Genomic DNA, 17,748 nt, shown 5'->3' on the forward strand with positions numbered 1-17,748 from the left:
TCATCTTCATGTTTATATATATTTTTTAATATTTTATACATTTTAATCAAATTCTTTTTTTTTTTAAAGTGAAAATAATAATTTTTTAAAATGGGCCTTAGGCCCATAACAATGATTCAACCACGCACGTGAAGCGCTTAGAAAAACTGCGGCTATTTACTGCAAGACACCAACTAAATATTATTACATAATTTCAATGTCTTTGTTTGTTACCACCATCTCCACTCGCACCCCAACCACGTCCCACCACACTCTCCTCTACTCGTCAATTTCTTTATATGTTTGAAGAAAATATTAAAAAAAAAAAAATCATATTTATAATAAAACTTAAAAAAAATATTTTTTCAAACCATTAATAACTTTAACTTAATAATTCATGAAATTTTTTTTAATGAGATTAATTTTTTTTTATTGATTGAAGATTGTAATTTTTATATTATTATAGTGTTTTGAGAGTTTAAATTCATATAATATAATAGATATAATTTAAAAAATCATATTGACTTGTAATATTATTATTGATTCATTTCTAAAAATTTTAAAATTAAAGAGAAAAAACTTTTTCAATAAGAGAAAAATGTAACTTATCTATTACCGAACTCACCTTTTTATATAAATAATTAATTAAATATAAAATATATATTTTTATAATAATATTTATAAATTTTAATATTTTATATTTTAAATAAATAAAATTTAAATATTTTTATATAATTATTAAATTTTTAAAATATAAATTATTAATTAAAAATATAAAATTAAAATTAAAATTTTTTTAAATAATAATAATTAAATTTTAAATAAATTAAAATAATTAAAAATTAATTTTAGTAAATTTTAAAATAAATTAGGGATAAATTTCAACAATTGTCCCTGAACTTATATAATTTTTATATTTATTTAACTTTAAAATGTAATATAAAATTTTTTAAATTTTATACAATAAAATTCATATGTGTTTCAATTATTGATTTTTCAGTTAGGAACTGATGTGATTAGCTTTCGCATGATGCTTAGTTAATATTTCTCTCATCTCTTATGTAAAGTGTAAAATTATTTTTTTTATGCATGAAAAATTATGATAAATTTTAACAACTATCCCTGAACTTATATAGTTGTAATACTACATTTCTTTAACTTTAAAATGTAATATAAAATTCAATAAACTTTTAAATTTTACACAATAAAATCCCTCTGAGTTTTAATTATTGATTTTTCAGTTAGAAACTGTTGTGAATAACTTCCGCATAATACTTAGTCAATATTTCTTTCTTCTTTTTTATGTAAAATATAAAATTATTCTCTTTACGAATAAAAAATTATTCTATTTATAGAAAAAAAATTGATTATATATAATTTTAAAAAAATACTCACTAAATTATATGTTAAAACTAACTAAATTAATATTTAATTAATAAATTAATAATTAAAAATTATTATATAAAATTTAAAAATTAATAAAATTTTATATTATATTTTTAGGTTGAAGTATTATAATATTATATCAAAATTTAATCAATGAGTCTGAGTAAGATAATTTTTACCGATAATTTACTTGTTGATATCCCACATTTTCTTGCTCATGGATTGGGATTGGCATTGGCATTTATCTAATGATGAACGCTTACAAACGCCAACGAGCGCTGCCATAGCGCGTGAAGTCTAATTTCATATTTTTCTGAAAAGAAACTATTACAACTGGAGATATATGTGTAACTTAGCCCGTCTCTCTCTATCTCTCACTATTTTCGCTTGAGTTAAGAATTAAGTTCCTAGAATTTGCTAGAGGGAGAAAACAAACGAGCAAGCAAGCAAGCAATACTGGAGAGAGAAACAGTGGACAAAGAAGCAAAGAAAGAAACAAAGGGGGCTAAGCTCTCTGTTCGTACCTTTTCTTCCACATTTTCTACCTTTCTTTTTTCTTTCTTCCGCTGCTGCTTTTTTTCTTTTTTTTTTTAACCAAGTTATAATCTTTCCACAGGTTGGAGGCTTTTCTTTATTTATTTTATAGAATTCTGATGCAGTATTAGTCTACGTCTCTCTCTTTTTCTCTTTCTGTTTGTGATAAAAAGTTCATTGAATCTTAGCTCCTAAGCTTCTTTACTTTTGAAAAGTTCTTCAAGCGCTTCTCTCATTCTTATTGGCCGCCAAATTTGCTTCCATTTCACCTCCTCCTAGGATTATTGACTGTACGTTCATGGTTTTTTCTTTTTCTGAAAATTTTTTATTGGGTGGTTTCATTTTTCAGATTGGGTGAGTTTATGATTGATGTTGCGGAGGAAGAGACAGTTGAGATAGAGATCAACGGGAATGGAAAGATCTGGTAGGAAGTACTTGAATTTGGAGATCTATCTTAAGGTCTTTCTTGGGTTTGTTTTGATCTGCGCAGCGACTATTTCTCTTGGAGTTACTAATCCCAGTGATGGTAATTTACTCTCACTTTGCTTCTTCTTCTTGTTTTTTCTTTTCCTCATTTTTGGAGTTCTCTTTGTTGTTTGGCTTCTGGGAAAATGTGGGATATGTGAGCAGATTAGCTTTTTATGTTAATTTTCAAATGACATTGCTATCACAGAATGTCGCAGTTTGCAAAACAGTAAAGAAAGCAACAAAATTAGGGAACATAATTTAATTTTGAGCTGAAAATGTAGCATTTATGTACTATGTATATGCTTTGATTACTGGAAAAAGCAAAAGAAAAACTATCTTTGCACTATATTAGAGTTACTAGTTAATATATGTTATTATTACATGGAGCTCTGAATCTTATCACCTGCATTGCTTTGATTGAATTAGTTGCTGCAATTAATAGCTTATACTCTTCTCTGGGAAATCCTGTACTGCCCGGGTGGGTTGCTTCAGGGGGAGACCCTTGTGGCGAAGGGTGGCAAGGTGTTGGATGTGAGGTTTCAGGCATAACTTCCATGTATGGAAATGCTTCCTTTGACCCTCTGTCTCAGTTACCATTTCTTGATATTTATAATATAAACCTCTCTTATGATTTTTGTTTTTATTTAAACGCTGGTTTTTATAGAGTTCTCAATGGAGCTAATTTGGGAGGAGAACTTGGTAATGACTTGGGCATGTTTACTTCTATCAGATCAATGTAAGTGTTGCTCCCTTCCTCTGGTGTTGGTCTTAGCCCAAGAAATATTTTTTTTTCACTCTTTTTAACTGCATCCTTTTGCCTATATATATATATATATTTGGAATATTAGTAAATGCTCTATAGTTTCTTCTGAATTTTTCTTTTTGATGTTTTTGCGTTTCAGAGATTTAAGCAATAACCGCATTGGGGGGAGCATTCCATCCAATCTACCTGTTACTATGCAAAACTTGTATGTGCCCCCGGAAATGAAGTAAAATTGTCATATTTATCTATCAGAGGCTGTCATATGAGATATAATTTCACATACCTGTTCTCTGCACCTCCTTATGCAAAAGTTTTGATAACCTTTACCTCTTGACAGTTTTCTCTCAGCAAATAATTTCACTGGAAGCATCCCGGATTCAATATCCTCTCTGACTTTACTGACAGCCATGTAAATTGTCTCCTGTCATTTATAGTAATGCTTAATGATTGTTGGTGTCAATTTTATATGTTTTGTGCTTATATCTTTACTTTGCATGCTATGCAGGTCTCTGAACAACAATTTCTTAAGTGGAGAGATACCAGATTCCTTCCAGTCCCTTGCGGGGTTGATCAATCTGTAGGTTCTTATTTTCAAAGTTGGCTTGCTATTCCTCTCCAAGTTCACTTTGTGAGATAGTTTATGGTTAATGGAGTAACTTATGTACTAGTTTATGGTTAATGGAGTAACTTATGTATCTGCAGAGACTTATCTAGTAACAATTTGAGTGGGCAATTGCCTGCTTCTTTTCAAAATTTGATTCATCTTACAACCTTGTAAGTTTCTGTCACTATCCATCCCAATTACACTTATTTAATTCCAGTGAATTAAGCTAACAACTTATTTGGCAGACGTTTGCAGGAAAATCGGCTGTCTGGGACCCTTGATGTTCTACAAGATCTTCCCTTGAAAGATTTGTATTATTCCCAAACATGTTTCTTTTAATTTACATTCAACTATCAATTCATAAAATTGTCCTCTATTTGGGGAATTCCATTGTCAAGTTTCTAAAATTTTGTAGGATAATTCTTTGATTATGTTGTCCTCATCTTAATCAGGAACATAGAGAATAACTTGTTCTCAGGACCCATACCTGAGAAGATGCTGACTATCCCAAATCTCAGGTGAGAATCGTGAAACATTCTTTTACATTTATGGGGTCATACTTCTCTAATGTAAGAAATTTCTGTCAATGATATCTTTCTTTCCCCAGTATAGAAGATTGCTGGTATTTTAGGTACTTTTTTTTTTAATAATTATTATGAGAAAACTTGTGTATAAACCAGTGACTAAATTAAGTAATGATACTGAAAACAGCTATTCTTTTCTACTGCATGATTGTGTTTGGACGATGGGCAACCAAATTCAAGGTCACTTGAAACAAATGGGACTTGGGAACGGTGGGTTGATGTGACAAAGAATTCAGATTGACTTTTATAGTGGGAATTTTTCGTTAGCTTATATATAACAGTATGTTGAAACTTTTGGTGAAGTGTGTATCCAAGTCATAAAGATGGCAATTATGCTGAAAAAATTTACACAAAACTTTACAGAAATGGGAGAGCAAGTTAGGAATTTTACTATAGTTGCCTCAGCATTGTTTATCACAGTGCTTGCAACCTTATAATTGACAGTGCTGTAAAAAAAAATCATTATATATTGTTTTCTCTTTTTCGTGGCACTTGGGCTTCTGATGCATCAAGTCCAAGACATTTTGTGCCTATTATGGTTTCTAAATCAGCAATTAATGCTTGTGGCTGTAATTATTATGTGGGTAGCCTTGCTTGAAGCTTTTAGCTGTGCTTGCAGTCTACTTTATTTGGCATCTAAGTTCACAGAAGTCTGTCATATGTTGTTACCACTGAACAGGAAGCGGATATCTGTGTAGTCTTAGAAACTTTTAGTAGATGGGCATGTTACTTATCTATTTGCTAATATTAGTATTACTTGTGCAGAACAGACGGGAACCCATTCAATGATACATCTGTCCCATTACCTTCACCAACATCCCCACTGACACCACCACCAGCACCAGGGCTTTCTGGAGCTCCAACTTCACCCTCATCTGGGAAAACACCTGGCAAACAGGTTGATGGGCCATCTTCATCTGAGGAATCTAGTTCTGGAGGAAAAAAATCTACCAAAAAAATAGTTTGGATATCAATTGCTGGTGTATTGTCGTTTGTAATTTTGGCATTAGGACTAGTGCTTTTTATGCCAAAATGTAGCAGAAGAAGGGAGCAGGCCAGCAGAATTTTCGAGCGGCATCAAGTTGATGCGTATAAAGGCAACCGAGAGAATCCAAGGGATCATGAGTCCTTGGTCCAACCAGCTAAGGAAACAGAAAAAGGCAAACAACTTTTGAATTTAAACAATATGCTATTTTGCAAGGTTTGGAATTATTTGGTAAATGACATGTAAAATTTATTTTAACAGTTCCAAAGGAGGCTAAGGTACGGCCAAAGGAGGATCATCCAAAGCCACAAACTGTGCAGGAGAGAACTATGCCCAGAATACCAAAGCGGGATGATTATGAAATAGATATGAGCAGAGTAGATTCGTTTGTCATGCCCCCTCCCCCTCCACCTCTACCACCACCATTGCCTCCTCCTCCTCCTCCTCCTCCACCCCCTTCATCACCTCCTCTACCTTCAGCGGAGGTCATCGTTACACCAATTGTGCCTGCAGAGGCGAGTACAGCAAAGCCTCCCACTAAAGCTCAGAAACCCTTCGCTTCTGCCAGGTCTTTCACCATTGCATCCCTTCAGCAATACACAAACAGCTTTTCTCAAGAAAATCTTATAGGTGGAGGTATGCTGGGAAATGTTTATAGGGCGGAGCTTCCTAAAGGAAAGGTAAGATTGTTATAATGCATGTGAACTATTTCTGGGGATGTTAGACTGAATCGTCTATCATGAGACTTCCTTTTGGTCCTTTGCTGTTTATATTACATTTTTCTTCCTTCATCGATTGTGTTCCTTTTCTCTTTCAACTATTTGCCTCCTTTTATGGGTTTTCTTGCATACTTCTTTTCCCAACTGCACCATCTCATTTTAGTTTAGTGATACTGTTACTTTCTTCTCAATTGTAATAATGATGAGTTGATGACTTTGTCACACAAGGGTTGAAAATAGATGTATATGTATTGCGAAATCTTCTCTCTCCTTGGATGCCATCTATGTGATTAGGTAGTGATTATAGTGCATGTTAGAATCGCTCAAATCTGTGATGCATGATTTTTTGGATGCTTTTTGTAGCTTCTTGCAGTTAAGAAACTGGACAAGAAGGCTTCAAGCCAGCAGAACGATGATGAGTTCATTGAACTGGTTAACAATGTTGATCGGATCCGAAATGCTAATGTTGTTGAGCTCATGGGTTTCTGTGCGGAGCATGGTCAAAGGCTTCTGATTTATGAGTATTGCAGTAATGGAACACTACAGGATGCACTACATTCAGATGATGAATCGAAGAAGCAGCTTTCCTGGAATGCCCGTGTCAGGATGGCGCTTGGAGCTGCCAGAGCTTTAGAGTAAGTCAGTTAACCATTTACATGGAATCATATAACCAATGCTTGTTATCCCTATTATAATCAGCTGGCTAGGTAGATGTCCAACTTGTTTGTTAGTTATGGCTGAAAATTCTTCTTTTGTCCATCTTCTGTATGATGCATTGCAATCCAATCTATGGAAAATAATATTATAACTGTGTGATATACTAAAAAAAATTATATTTAGCCATTTGTGTTTTCCTCAAATACTTATATGCGGAGCTAAAAAATAATTGAATAAAAAAAATTATCCTAGGGATCTTGTTTCACCATGCAAAACGTCTCTATTCCATATTGCCCAAATCAGTGAGAAAAATAATATTTAAAAGAGAATTGGGCTTAGAACTCATGTCAGATGGGAGATTTTTAACATATTGTTTTCCATGTCTACAAATAATTGAATCCCCTTACCCACACACAAGTGCACACACATGCACACAGAACTTCTTGAAGAGGTGAGTAATGTGAGCCATCCTGTGTTACTTGTATGGGTTACAATTGGGTATATTCTGAATCAGTAGAAATGCTAATGCAGTTATGACTTGTCAGAGTTGAAAAGTGATAAATAAAACAAATTATAAACCTTATTTTTAGGAGTGAGGAGTTTTGATAGGAAGCATGCTTCTGTTTACAAGTGCTTACGTTCTCCTCCTGTGTGAAGGTATTTGCATGAGATCTGTCAGCCACCTGTTGTACACAGAAATTTCAAGTCTGCAAACATTCTCCTAGATGATGATCTTGCTGTTCGTGTCTCAGATTGTGGTTTGGCTCCACTAATATCATCAAATGATGTTAGTCAGGTAAGTCAAATATAATACATAATAATTCTAAATGTCACATTAGTAAGCATCTTTTATTTTAAATATTTTAATATGTATAGTTCTTGTCAGTATATGGAGTGTTTTATCACACATTTTTAGGGGTGTTCGGTTCTGGTTCTAGTTAAGAACCAGAACCAAAACTAGAACCAAACCTTCGGTTCTTTGAATTTTAGAAACTAGACTTGGAAGTTGGAACCAAACTTCTGTTCCAGTTCTGGTTTGGTTCTAAGCAATCTCGGTATGGTTCCGGTTTTAGTTTCAGTTCTTTTTTCATTTCAATTTTGGTTCTTATTTCATTTCAGATCTTGATTTTTATACTTAAAATTGTAATATTCATGTGTTCATTTTAAAATAGAAAATACAATCTTAAATTTCTAATGTGAAAACAACAATAAAAATAATAATACTAATATTAAATTAATAATATTAATAACAAAAATATATTTCTTAATAAAAATTTTATATTATCTTTTGCATATTTCTTAATTATATAGCCCTTCATATTTCCAGTTCGGTACGGTTTTTCAGTTCGGAACCCCCAGGAACCGTGCATAGCCTTACACATCTCCATTAAGTTTGTGGTAATTGACACCAGTGTTAAGCTAGCTGTAAATAATTGATATATTTAAAAAGAATTGATGCTGATATAGAAATTTTGTTTTTTTTTTTGGGTTATTAACCTTTGACATGCAAACTGCAATCTGAATTTACTTTCAGATTTGTATTAGATTGAGTTGGTTGATGGGAATCTATTATGTCATATCGAAGTGCTGTTGGAAAGTGAAATGAAATGAATTTTGTGCCGTAAAGATGCATGAGTGAGAAAAAAACTCTTGATGATCAGTTAACGTAGCTTTAGGAATGTTATATAGAAGCAGCTATCTGAAAATAAATGGTTTTTTGGGGCCTTTAGAATGAGATGAATAAACTCTTCTCCAACATCACATTATGCTTAAGAGCCCATTTTGGTAGGCTTATCGAAGAGAATCTTATAGCTTTTAGGTCATACTGGACTTGTGGCCTTTGCCATCTTATGTCTGGAATTGGTAATTGAACTATTGATCTCACCTTTTTACCTTCATGCTACAAAACATGTGTAAAGTTGGGGTCCATTTGGGCCAGTTCAGTTAATTGTTAATGTGCTTCAACCAACTCTATTATGGCACTAGCGTTGAAGATAGGGTGTAAGCACTTCAATTTAGGGACTCTTGTACTCAAGGAAGGAAAGTGAATTATCTGTACGTAGCTTATTTGCTATGTTGGCCCAAGTTGGAGTCATCTCTTTAAAAACTGGATCCTGTAAATGACATTAAAAGTTCCATGCTTATAGATTGCAACAAAAGAATCCTTTTTTTTTTTTACAAGTTTCTGTATCCTCAAGAATCAAGATGTGGCTGCATTTGTTCACTCCATGAAATGGTTGGGCATTCCCGCTTGATACCCCATCTCCAACGATAAGGTTTTGCCAAGACATGATGAACATTCTTGTAGCTGCTGCTCCATTTCCATGGGTTGCATTACTTTGGATTGATATGTTTCGAAAGCTTGATTGATTAATGAAGTAGTTTCAATGTGTGGCAAGTGGTTTTGATGGATAAGTGATGTATGAAGCTTCTGTTGCCATTTTCATGTGTTAATTCTGAAATTGTTTACTTACTTTCAGTTGTCAGGGCAACTGCTAACAGCTTATGGTTATGGGGCTCCAGAATTTGAGTCAGGAATTTATACTGCACAGAGTGATGTTTATAGCTTTGGGGTGGTTATGTTAGAACTCTTAACAGGCCGAAAGTCCCTTGACAGGTAAAAAAATGAAGGATCTTCTGTTTGTTATCATATGACTAATTGCCTATTTTTCTTTCTAGCCATAGATATTTTTGTCAAATTTTTGTAGGACACGAAATCGAGGCGAACAATTTCTGGTGAGGTGGGCAATACCCCAGCTTCATGACATTGATGCATTGTCCAGGATGGTTGATCCTTCTCTTAATGGAGAGTACCCTGCCAAATCATTATCAAACTTTGCTGATATTATTTCTCGGTGTGTTCAGGTGAGAATTTCTCTCTTCTTCCTCTTCTTCATTTTTTTTTATCTCATCACTGTGTCCACTAGGACTTATTTCATGTATTGGGTTACAAAGATCCATGCCAGTAAGGTACTATTGGTTCCAAGATTAGTATTTAATTTCTGCAATGGTTCCTTGTCTTTCCCGGAATTCTGTTTTTTCAAGGGTTATACTTCACACTAGTGAGCATAGTACAAAAACATAATGATCATTGCTTATCAAATATGAAACGAATTGTTATCAAACAGATGGCCAGGATATAGATTGTGTAAGAGAGGGAAGGATGAAAAGTAATTGTTTCTTTTTCATCGTGGATATTTGTTCGTACTTCCCATGTCCTATATATCATGGGTGCAGACGTGAGAGTGGTATAAGTTGATGAAACAAGGGTAAAAAATGAACATGAAGACATAAGATCACAACGATGGTTTAGCACATGCACATGCAAGTTCAAAACAATAAAATACAACAATTCTTTCACATAAAATTCTCTTAGCTTGTGCCATGCCATCTTCATCACCATTTGTATTTGTGTGTTTTCTTGGTAGAGTACTGAAAAGGAGAAAATTTCACATCAGGTAGTTTACTTTGTTATCTACCCGTATAGAATTGCTTCCCTGACCTCAAGTTTTATCTTACAGGCTCAGCCAGAATTCAGGCCACCAATGTCTGAAGTTGTCCAGGATCTGCTAGACATGATTCGGAGAGAGCGCCACAGCAGTGAGTCAATTGGGGACTGATAGAAATTATAAACTAGACCCTGTCATCTAAGCACACGAATGCAAAGATGCAGATGTTGATCTGCTATAAATCCAACCCAAGAAGGTGCATCTACCGTAAACAAAATGCACTATGCTAACATCCTCAACTGTTCACATCTCAATTTCTTACCCTTCAAGGAAATCAGCTAGAAGATGCTGACACGCAGAATAGGCTGCAAAAATGAAGTGGTTGGAACTCTGAACAAATTTGATTCGTCTGGTTAATTTATTGGTGATTCGATTGTTGATTAAATTATGCAATCTCTTCGTAAACTGCACAAATCAGCTAACATGATTGTTTTGTATTTGTCATTGGTTGCTAATTCTTGATAATGAAATTTTGTTTGTAATGCAACATCTATAATAATGATGTTTATGTTGGGTTCTGCCAATTCATATCAATATTTACAATAGTTCCAAAATAATATCATGGTTGATCGATAGAGAAAAGGGAAAAGGACATGAGAACCTCCAAAACGGCTTGGACAAGGATGCGCTACAGATTGTAAAGTGCATCAAATGGTTGTGTTCAAAAGGTGAAATGAAAATACCTTTTCTATGTGAACTTGATATGCTATGCCGTGTTACCAACGATTGTAATCTTACCAATAAGCTTTAGTGGTAGTGAAATCTCCAGGGCTGTCTTAAGGGGTGAGCCAGTGTGAATCGGTGTGTGTAGCTTTTATAGATTACCACCTTTAAGAAAAAAAAAAAAAATCTTTAGGACTTTGAATTCTCCAGTTAAAGTGAGTCGAGTCAATTATAAAAAAAAGAAAAAAAAATTAAATAATCTTTGTGCATTGAAATAGTACATCCATTGAAATTTTGGACCTCTTCGGTCCAGCAAAGGCACACTCCATATGGGTGATGCGTGTGCATACAATTTCTCACGTGAAAATCTAGACATAGCTGTTGAAAAAATTCTTTAAATATATTATATAGCCGATATTTAAAATTAAGCTTGAAATATTTTAATTATAAATATTTTTTAAAAAAATTATTTTTAACAATGCTTAAAAAAAAAAAAAAAAACTTTTTTTAGCATTCCCATCATAGCTTCAAATAAAGCTTAATAGTTAAGAGACTACGTACTAATGAAAGTAGAAACACGCTAACAACTCATAATTTAAACCTACACAAAATTATTTTTTATTTATATGTTTCTAATAGCCATCCACTAATTGCCAGTTAGACACACTGCCCTATATAAACCTGCCCTTTTCTTTCCCTCCTTACTTTACTTCTCTCTCTCACCCTCCAATTTTCTGTTTGTTTTCCTTCTCGGTTTTCCTGTGAAACAAACAGCCCTGACATCGAAATTCTTCCATTTCAAAGCCCTTTCAACCATTATCTTCCTCATTTTCAACTCTTCATTCGATCCACTCCTTAGAATCTCCAATTTCCCATCTATCTCCCTCAGTTTATTTCCATTTTAGAATTTTATTTATTCCTCTGTCTTTTCACTTCGAGTTTAGATCTTCTGATTTGGTCTAATGAGTCGCTACGATTCTAACCCGTTCGACGAAGAAGAGGTTAATCCTTTCGCGGTATGTTCCTTGCATTCTTTGATAATGCGATTATGCCGGTGGATATTTTGTTCAGTTTGATATTATTTTTATTTTGTTGGATTTGTTAGATCTGTTTGTAAATGCTTGATTTACTGGCTGATTTGAGATCTTAGACGTGAGTTACATTATATATTTTCTGATATTTCATATTGTATTATGGTGTAGCTGTATTGATTGGAATTTTGCTACTTTTTATTTTTGGATAATGCTTAATTTGGCTGCTGAGAAAGCAAAGGAAACTGAAAGAAGATTGAACAATTTGGATCTTATTTAGAGTTTTTTTTTTCTTTTTTTAAATTAATTTTCTCTTTTTCTGAGATTTATTGATTTTTGTGATTCATTTTCATAATCGTTTATCAGCTGCATATGATTTTGCCTGGTTGCTTAGGTAGAATTTACTGATAGAATGTGTTTTTCTTATTGCTTTATTTTGTTATATTTTATTTTTTAAAAATTTTTATTTGCTGTCAGGATCAAGCAACAAAGGGGAAAGGATCAGGGCAATCAAATTATGGTGGAGGTTCCTTTTATATGACCGTAAGCTTGCTTTTCCCTGTAATATCCTGTCTGACTTTACTTTTGTTAGATGGAATAGCATTTTGTAAGATGCTGGTACTATGTTAATGCACTTTATATATTAGCAATTTTACTTGTACGCTATGGCTGCTTTTAGCTTGTATTTGGTTTAGGGGTTTGAAATTGTTCACATCACAATATTAAGGATATGACAACTCAAAATGTTGGATATATAAATATGCACAATTGTACACCTCCTACTTCCATAATTCCTTTTTTTTTTGTTTAGTTTCTTGTGTGCATTGAACTGAGTAAGAGAAATGAAACTGTGCTTGGATAATGACTGGTACAAAGTAATATATATATGTTGTGGATGCTGCTACACAACTCTTTCTCCATTGCTTTCTTGCAGCTACCGCTTCTGCCTTGTCTTTTCCTGCTATTTCCTCATGATGTAGCCGTATCAATGTTTATCTTTTATCATTCTAGGTAAAAAAAAAAAAAAAAAAACTGTGCTTTGCTTTTTTGGCCAGTGTGCGTTGTGGCTCTTTTTCTTGATTGATGAAGAATGTTGTTTGCGAGTCCTAATTGTATCTGCTGTGACAGGTTTACTTGCTTTGGTGTATATGCATTACCATCCACTGAATTTTTTTTTTTTTTGAAAAAATATTGACACTGATATTAATGACTAAGTTTCTTGTGTTTTCTCTTGTTATATTCCTTTGAACTTTCTAGAATCCTGGAAGTGTTCCTCCTGCAACCTCAAGGCTTTCACCCCTTCCTCCTGAACCTTATGATCGGGGTGCAACGGTTGATATTCCCCTTGACAGTGGAAAGGTATTCTAAAGACTTCAATATGTTTATTGTCTACATAACGTGAATTCTTTTTTAAAGAGGAATTTTGTTTTTATTTACCTTTTGTTTTACTCCAGGATTTGAAATCAAAGGAGAGGGAGCTCCAAGTTAAAGAGGCTGAGCTTAAGAAGAGGGAACAGGTGATTGCTTGTCTCATTGTAGCTTCTGAACTTGGTTGCTGCTTTCTGAAATAAACATCAGTGGTGTTTCTTGATGTTTATGAATTGTTTTTAATTTTCTGGTTGACGTTAAGAGATGCCTTTGCTAGTTACCAAAGTACATGTTAATCATAGGTGTTAGTAGTGACTGTCTACTGCAATCATACAGGATAATATGATATATAGAATATATTCATAATTTAAAGAATATTCAGAAAGAAAGGTTCATTTTGCTAAATATTACAAAATCTTTATTTTTTTAATCTTCATGTCAAACTTCTGGAATCTATGGGTTTTTACCGATGTACCTCTTAAATGTCATTTGTAAATTCTTGCATGTTTGGACATAAATTTCCTCTAGTAATTTGAAGCCTGCTTGTTTGGTGTTCTCCAGGAACTAAAACGGAGGGAAGATGCGATAGCACGGGGTAATACATTATGTTTATATTTTATACATTTGATAAAATGTTGATGTTTTAAATTGTGAGACATGCTTTACATCATAATCTTCTTTGTTTCTGCAGCTGGAATTGTAATAGAAGAGAAGAATTGGCCACCATTTTTTCCCATTATCCATCATGACATTTCAACTGAAATACCAATCCATCTCCAAAGGATGCAATATGTTGCATTTACAACATTGTTGGGTAAGTTTTAATCCTATTTCTGTAATTTTGGCTCAGTATTTTAAATCTATGGGTGCTGTTTGTATGGGGATTTTGCATACTTTCTCAATTATCCCTGAGTTTGCAGTAACTGCTTTAAATGGGTCGATGATTGTTAACAAAAAGAACCTAGAAGCAATAATGAAAAGTAGTTTAGTCTGTCTAATGATAGGTCTTGTAGCTTAAATCGAGGACTGTCTTTTTTGTTAATTGAGAAACGTTTATACATTGAGCCCAGATGCGCAGTAACTTAATTTTGTGTGAAAGTGCAGGATTATTTGTGTGCCTTTTGTGGAATATTGTGGCAGTTACCACTGCCTGGATCAAAGGCGAAGGTTGGTTTAAATTAATTTAACGTAGTTAATGCATCCTTGTCTTGCACTAGCTTGTTCTAAATTATTCTCTTTTTTAGATCTAGCAATCTGGTTTTACACTTTTTTTTGCTAAACTTGTTCCCTCTCAGGTCCAACAATTTGGTTTCTTGCTATCATCTACTTCATATCAGGGGTTCCTGGAGCCTATGTTATGTGGTATCGTCCTTTATATCGTGCAATGAGGTATTAATACTTGGTCATTTGTTGTTTGGATCTCGTTCTCTTTCATTAATACTATGTATATAGGAGGCCTGTGAAAATTTTTATTCATTGTGTACTTCCATCGAATAGGTTCTGTCTATTATGATTTCTATGTTCTATGAAAACTCTTGGTCGGGAATTTATATCCAATGATGATTATACAAGTATTCTTCTTGAGTGTATATTCTACAATGTTAGATATTTATTTACAGATGTAAGAACCTGATCTTTTATATTTATTTGTGGTTGATTCTAAATGTGCATGGTCAAAATTGTACTCCTGAATCTAGAGTCCTTTTGGATATTTGGTAATATGATAAATTATCATGTAAAAGAAGAAAGCATAATTGTATGTTTGTTAAAAATTTTTGAAGAATGTGATACACTTTTGGAGAGAGGAAGAAAAATTAGAAAGCACATGCAATTCTCTTTTTGTATAGGATAGATCTTATGTAATTTTATTTGACTGGTCTATATGCCTACTAGCACGGGACAGGTCTATATGCCTACTAGCACGGGACGTTAATTCTTTTTAACCTTAGAAGGGGAACCATGTAAAGAAAATTTTTAAAATTGAAAAATTTTGCTGTCAATGCTGAAAAGTACTTTTTCGATCTGCATTGACATAGATGTAAAACAATAAATAACATAGATTATATACTTCATGGAGGAAATTGTTATTGATAAGTTCAGTTGATATTTAATTAGCCAGCACTTCTGCTGCATATTTCCATGGCCATATCCCATGGACATTCTTATACCACAATTTATTCATAACTCTATCAACATCGTCTTTCTTAGGTGATAGCTTAGAAATTTTCATGCCATTGATTCCTTGACAGATGGTGCATGAAACTGATGTAGAACACTTTGATCTCTTTTCCAGAATTATGGCCGCTGAACCACTACTATATTTCTTTTGATAAGAAGTTGGAATTAGGTTAATAATAAATGCAGATATATTTTCTGAATTGCTGTAATTTTTATTAAACTCAAAAATAATGAAATAGGTTTAGATATACTTGCCTAACACATTTGTCTTTTTCTGCTTTTTCCGTTCGTCCTAACATATAATGTTCCTTCAGTAAAATGGTGTGCCAACTTCTTTTACAGGACTGATAGTGCTCTGAAATTTGGGTGGTTTTTCCTGGCTTACCTGGTATGCTCATTCCTGTTTTTATTATGTCTTTTTCCACTTTGAATACTTGCTGCAAAACCCTCATGTACTCCCTTGTTTAGATCCACATTGGCTTTTGCATCTTTGCTGCTGTTGCTCCTCCAGTTGTTTTCAAGGGGAAGTCTCTTGCGTAAGTGTTTATTTTATTTTTAAGGGTTTTGTTTGCTAAATACCAACTATTTAATTGCTTTTAGGAAAGGGGAACAACTATGATAGTTTTAGACTATCATTTCTCATTGGATTGTATTTCCTGGATGTATTGAAATGTCAATAGTTATGGCTACTTCAGTTAGTGCTTAACTACAATTTCTTCCTTTTTGTTGATATGGAGGAAAATATTACATAAATTAATTGAAGTCTCCTCTAAAGCATTATTTTTAGGGAGCCATTTTACATGGGTATTGGTGATTTCTTTATTCTTCTAATATTTGTTTTGATCGTGTGGACAGAGGTATTTTTCCTGCTATAGATCTTCTCGGCAAACATGTTTTAGTTGGGGTAAGTCTTTAGCTTTTAAAACTCTGTATTTTCTTGGATATCATCAATGGACCCCACTCTGTATGGTCTTTGATATCATTAGTGAAACTGGTCTGCACTTTGAATTATGTTTTATGCTATGTGATAAGAGTTGTAATGCAGTTGTGGAATTATGAATTTCAAAGAATAATAGCTTAGTAGAACCATTTGAGGTGATTTAAAATTGATAACTGAAATGGATTGACCCAAATGTAAATTTTTTTTAACCAAGTAGCCAACATGGTTTAATGGTAGCAAATCTAAGTCTTTGTTTATTTTTATTTTTATTTTTTTTGCGGTGCAGATATTCTACACAGTTGGATTTGTATGTTTCTGCATCGAATCCTTGCTCAGTATCTGGGTTATACAGGTTCAATAATCCTTCTGCAACCTGTACATGCTTAGCTGATGTACTGTTTCATTGTGGTTTTACTTATATTCCTTTTTTTCCTTGGTTCCAATTTGCAGCAAGTTTATATGTATTTCCGAGGCAGTGGGAAGGCTGCAGAAATGAAGCGGGAAGCTGCAACAAGGACAATGATGGCTGCACTTTGATGGCACTGCTGTGTAATAGAGATAACTATTAATGGATAGAGCCAAAACAATACTTCACTCATTTTTTTTTCCCTTCTATACCTTCGTGGCTTGCTTTAGGATGCAAAACTTTTTGATGTGGTGTCTACTTACATTATCAGGTGAAGAATCTTAGACAAATTAGAAAGTTGAGTAGAGGTTTGTAGTGAGCTTGTGGCTGTGATAGCTTCAAGGTTTGATCTTGACATGTTTCCTGATGTACAATTTCTATGTTATTATGTTTATTCTTTTACATTTTCTGACCAAGTTCCAAGAGAGGCATTAGCTGAGACTAATCTAACGCATGCTAATGCTATGCATGGAGTCATTGGCATTTCTCACATCTCAATTTGTCATCGGCGCAATCAGGTGCAATGCGAGTTGAATCATTCTTCGCATGGTAATACTGGTGGTTATAACTTGTAATCAAATAAGAATTACATTTTGAAAACTGCAGTTCCGAAATGCAACCAAACTTTCAAAATGGCTTTTTTTCTTTTTAATTTGATTTTAACTTAAAGTCAAATTCGATATTTCAAAGACAATTCTAATATTATTCTGTTAAAGTATCAACTTCTAAATTCATTTACTATGTGATATCTTTCTATAAACATGATTTGAGGATTAATTTAGAGACCATTAAATGAATTTATTTCATTCATTTCACGCATGATTTACGTGAAATTTTATTTTAAGCATGACTACATTATCATTCTCATCTTTCTTTCAACTTATTACAGTAGATAATTCTGTAAATTAAGAACCATTTACATTCTAATTCTTTCATTAGCTGAGTGCTAATGGGGCTATTAAATTATACCTATT

At 33.3% G+C, this 17,748-nt stretch overlaps 2 protein-coding genes across 6 annotated transcripts; both read left to right on the forward strand.

The window, feature by feature from the left end:
* Positions 1-1,726: 1,726 nt before the first annotated feature.
* On the forward strand, positions 1,727-10,675 carry LOC110668250 (protein STRUBBELIG-RECEPTOR FAMILY 3). 5 transcript variants are annotated; one of them, XM_058128427.1, is made up of 17 exons: positions 1,727-1,881; positions 2,249-2,425; positions 2,794-2,923; positions 3,032-3,103; positions 3,270-3,335; positions 3,468-3,539; positions 3,636-3,707; positions 3,833-3,904; positions 3,980-4,045; positions 4,187-4,252; positions 5,084-5,478; positions 5,565-5,983; positions 6,386-6,657; positions 7,337-7,475; positions 9,160-9,296; positions 9,388-9,544; positions 10,201-10,675. In XM_058128427.1, exons 2-17 carry the CDS (start codon positions 2,311-2,313, stop codon positions 10,297-10,299), a joined length of 2,349 nt encoding a protein of 782 aa, XP_057984410.1. In that variant the 5' UTR covers positions 1,727-1,881; positions 2,249-2,310; the 3' UTR covers positions 10,300-10,675. The 5 variants fall into 5 exon arrangements, with proteins under 5 accessions (XP_057984410.1, XP_021685105.2, XP_057984411.1 ...); XM_021829413.2 differs by having other exon boundaries at positions 2,860-2,923; XM_058128428.1 differs by having other exon boundaries at positions 1,757-1,881; positions 1,982-2,425.
* Positions 10,676-11,522: 847 nt separating this feature from the next.
* Positions 11,523-17,183, forward strand: LOC110668251 (secretory carrier-associated membrane protein 1). Its single transcript, XM_021829415.2, has 13 exons — positions 11,523-11,867; positions 12,360-12,425; positions 13,140-13,241; positions 13,337-13,399; positions 13,812-13,845; positions 13,942-14,064; positions 14,355-14,417; positions 14,546-14,639; positions 15,771-15,816; positions 15,897-15,964; positions 16,284-16,332; positions 16,655-16,720; positions 16,819-17,183. Exons 1-13 carry the CDS (start codon positions 11,814-11,816, stop codon positions 16,903-16,905), a joined length of 915 nt encoding a protein of 304 aa, XP_021685107.2. The 5' UTR covers positions 11,523-11,813; the 3' UTR covers positions 16,906-17,183.
* The last annotated feature ends 565 nt before the right edge of the window (positions 17,184-17,748 follow it).

This window comes from Hevea brasiliensis, chromosome 10 (genome assembly GCF_030052815.1).
Source record: "Hevea brasiliensis isolate MT/VB/25A 57/8 chromosome 10, ASM3005281v1, whole genome shotgun sequence".
NCBI lineage: Eukaryota > Viridiplantae > Streptophyta > Magnoliopsida > Malpighiales > Euphorbiaceae > Hevea > Hevea brasiliensis.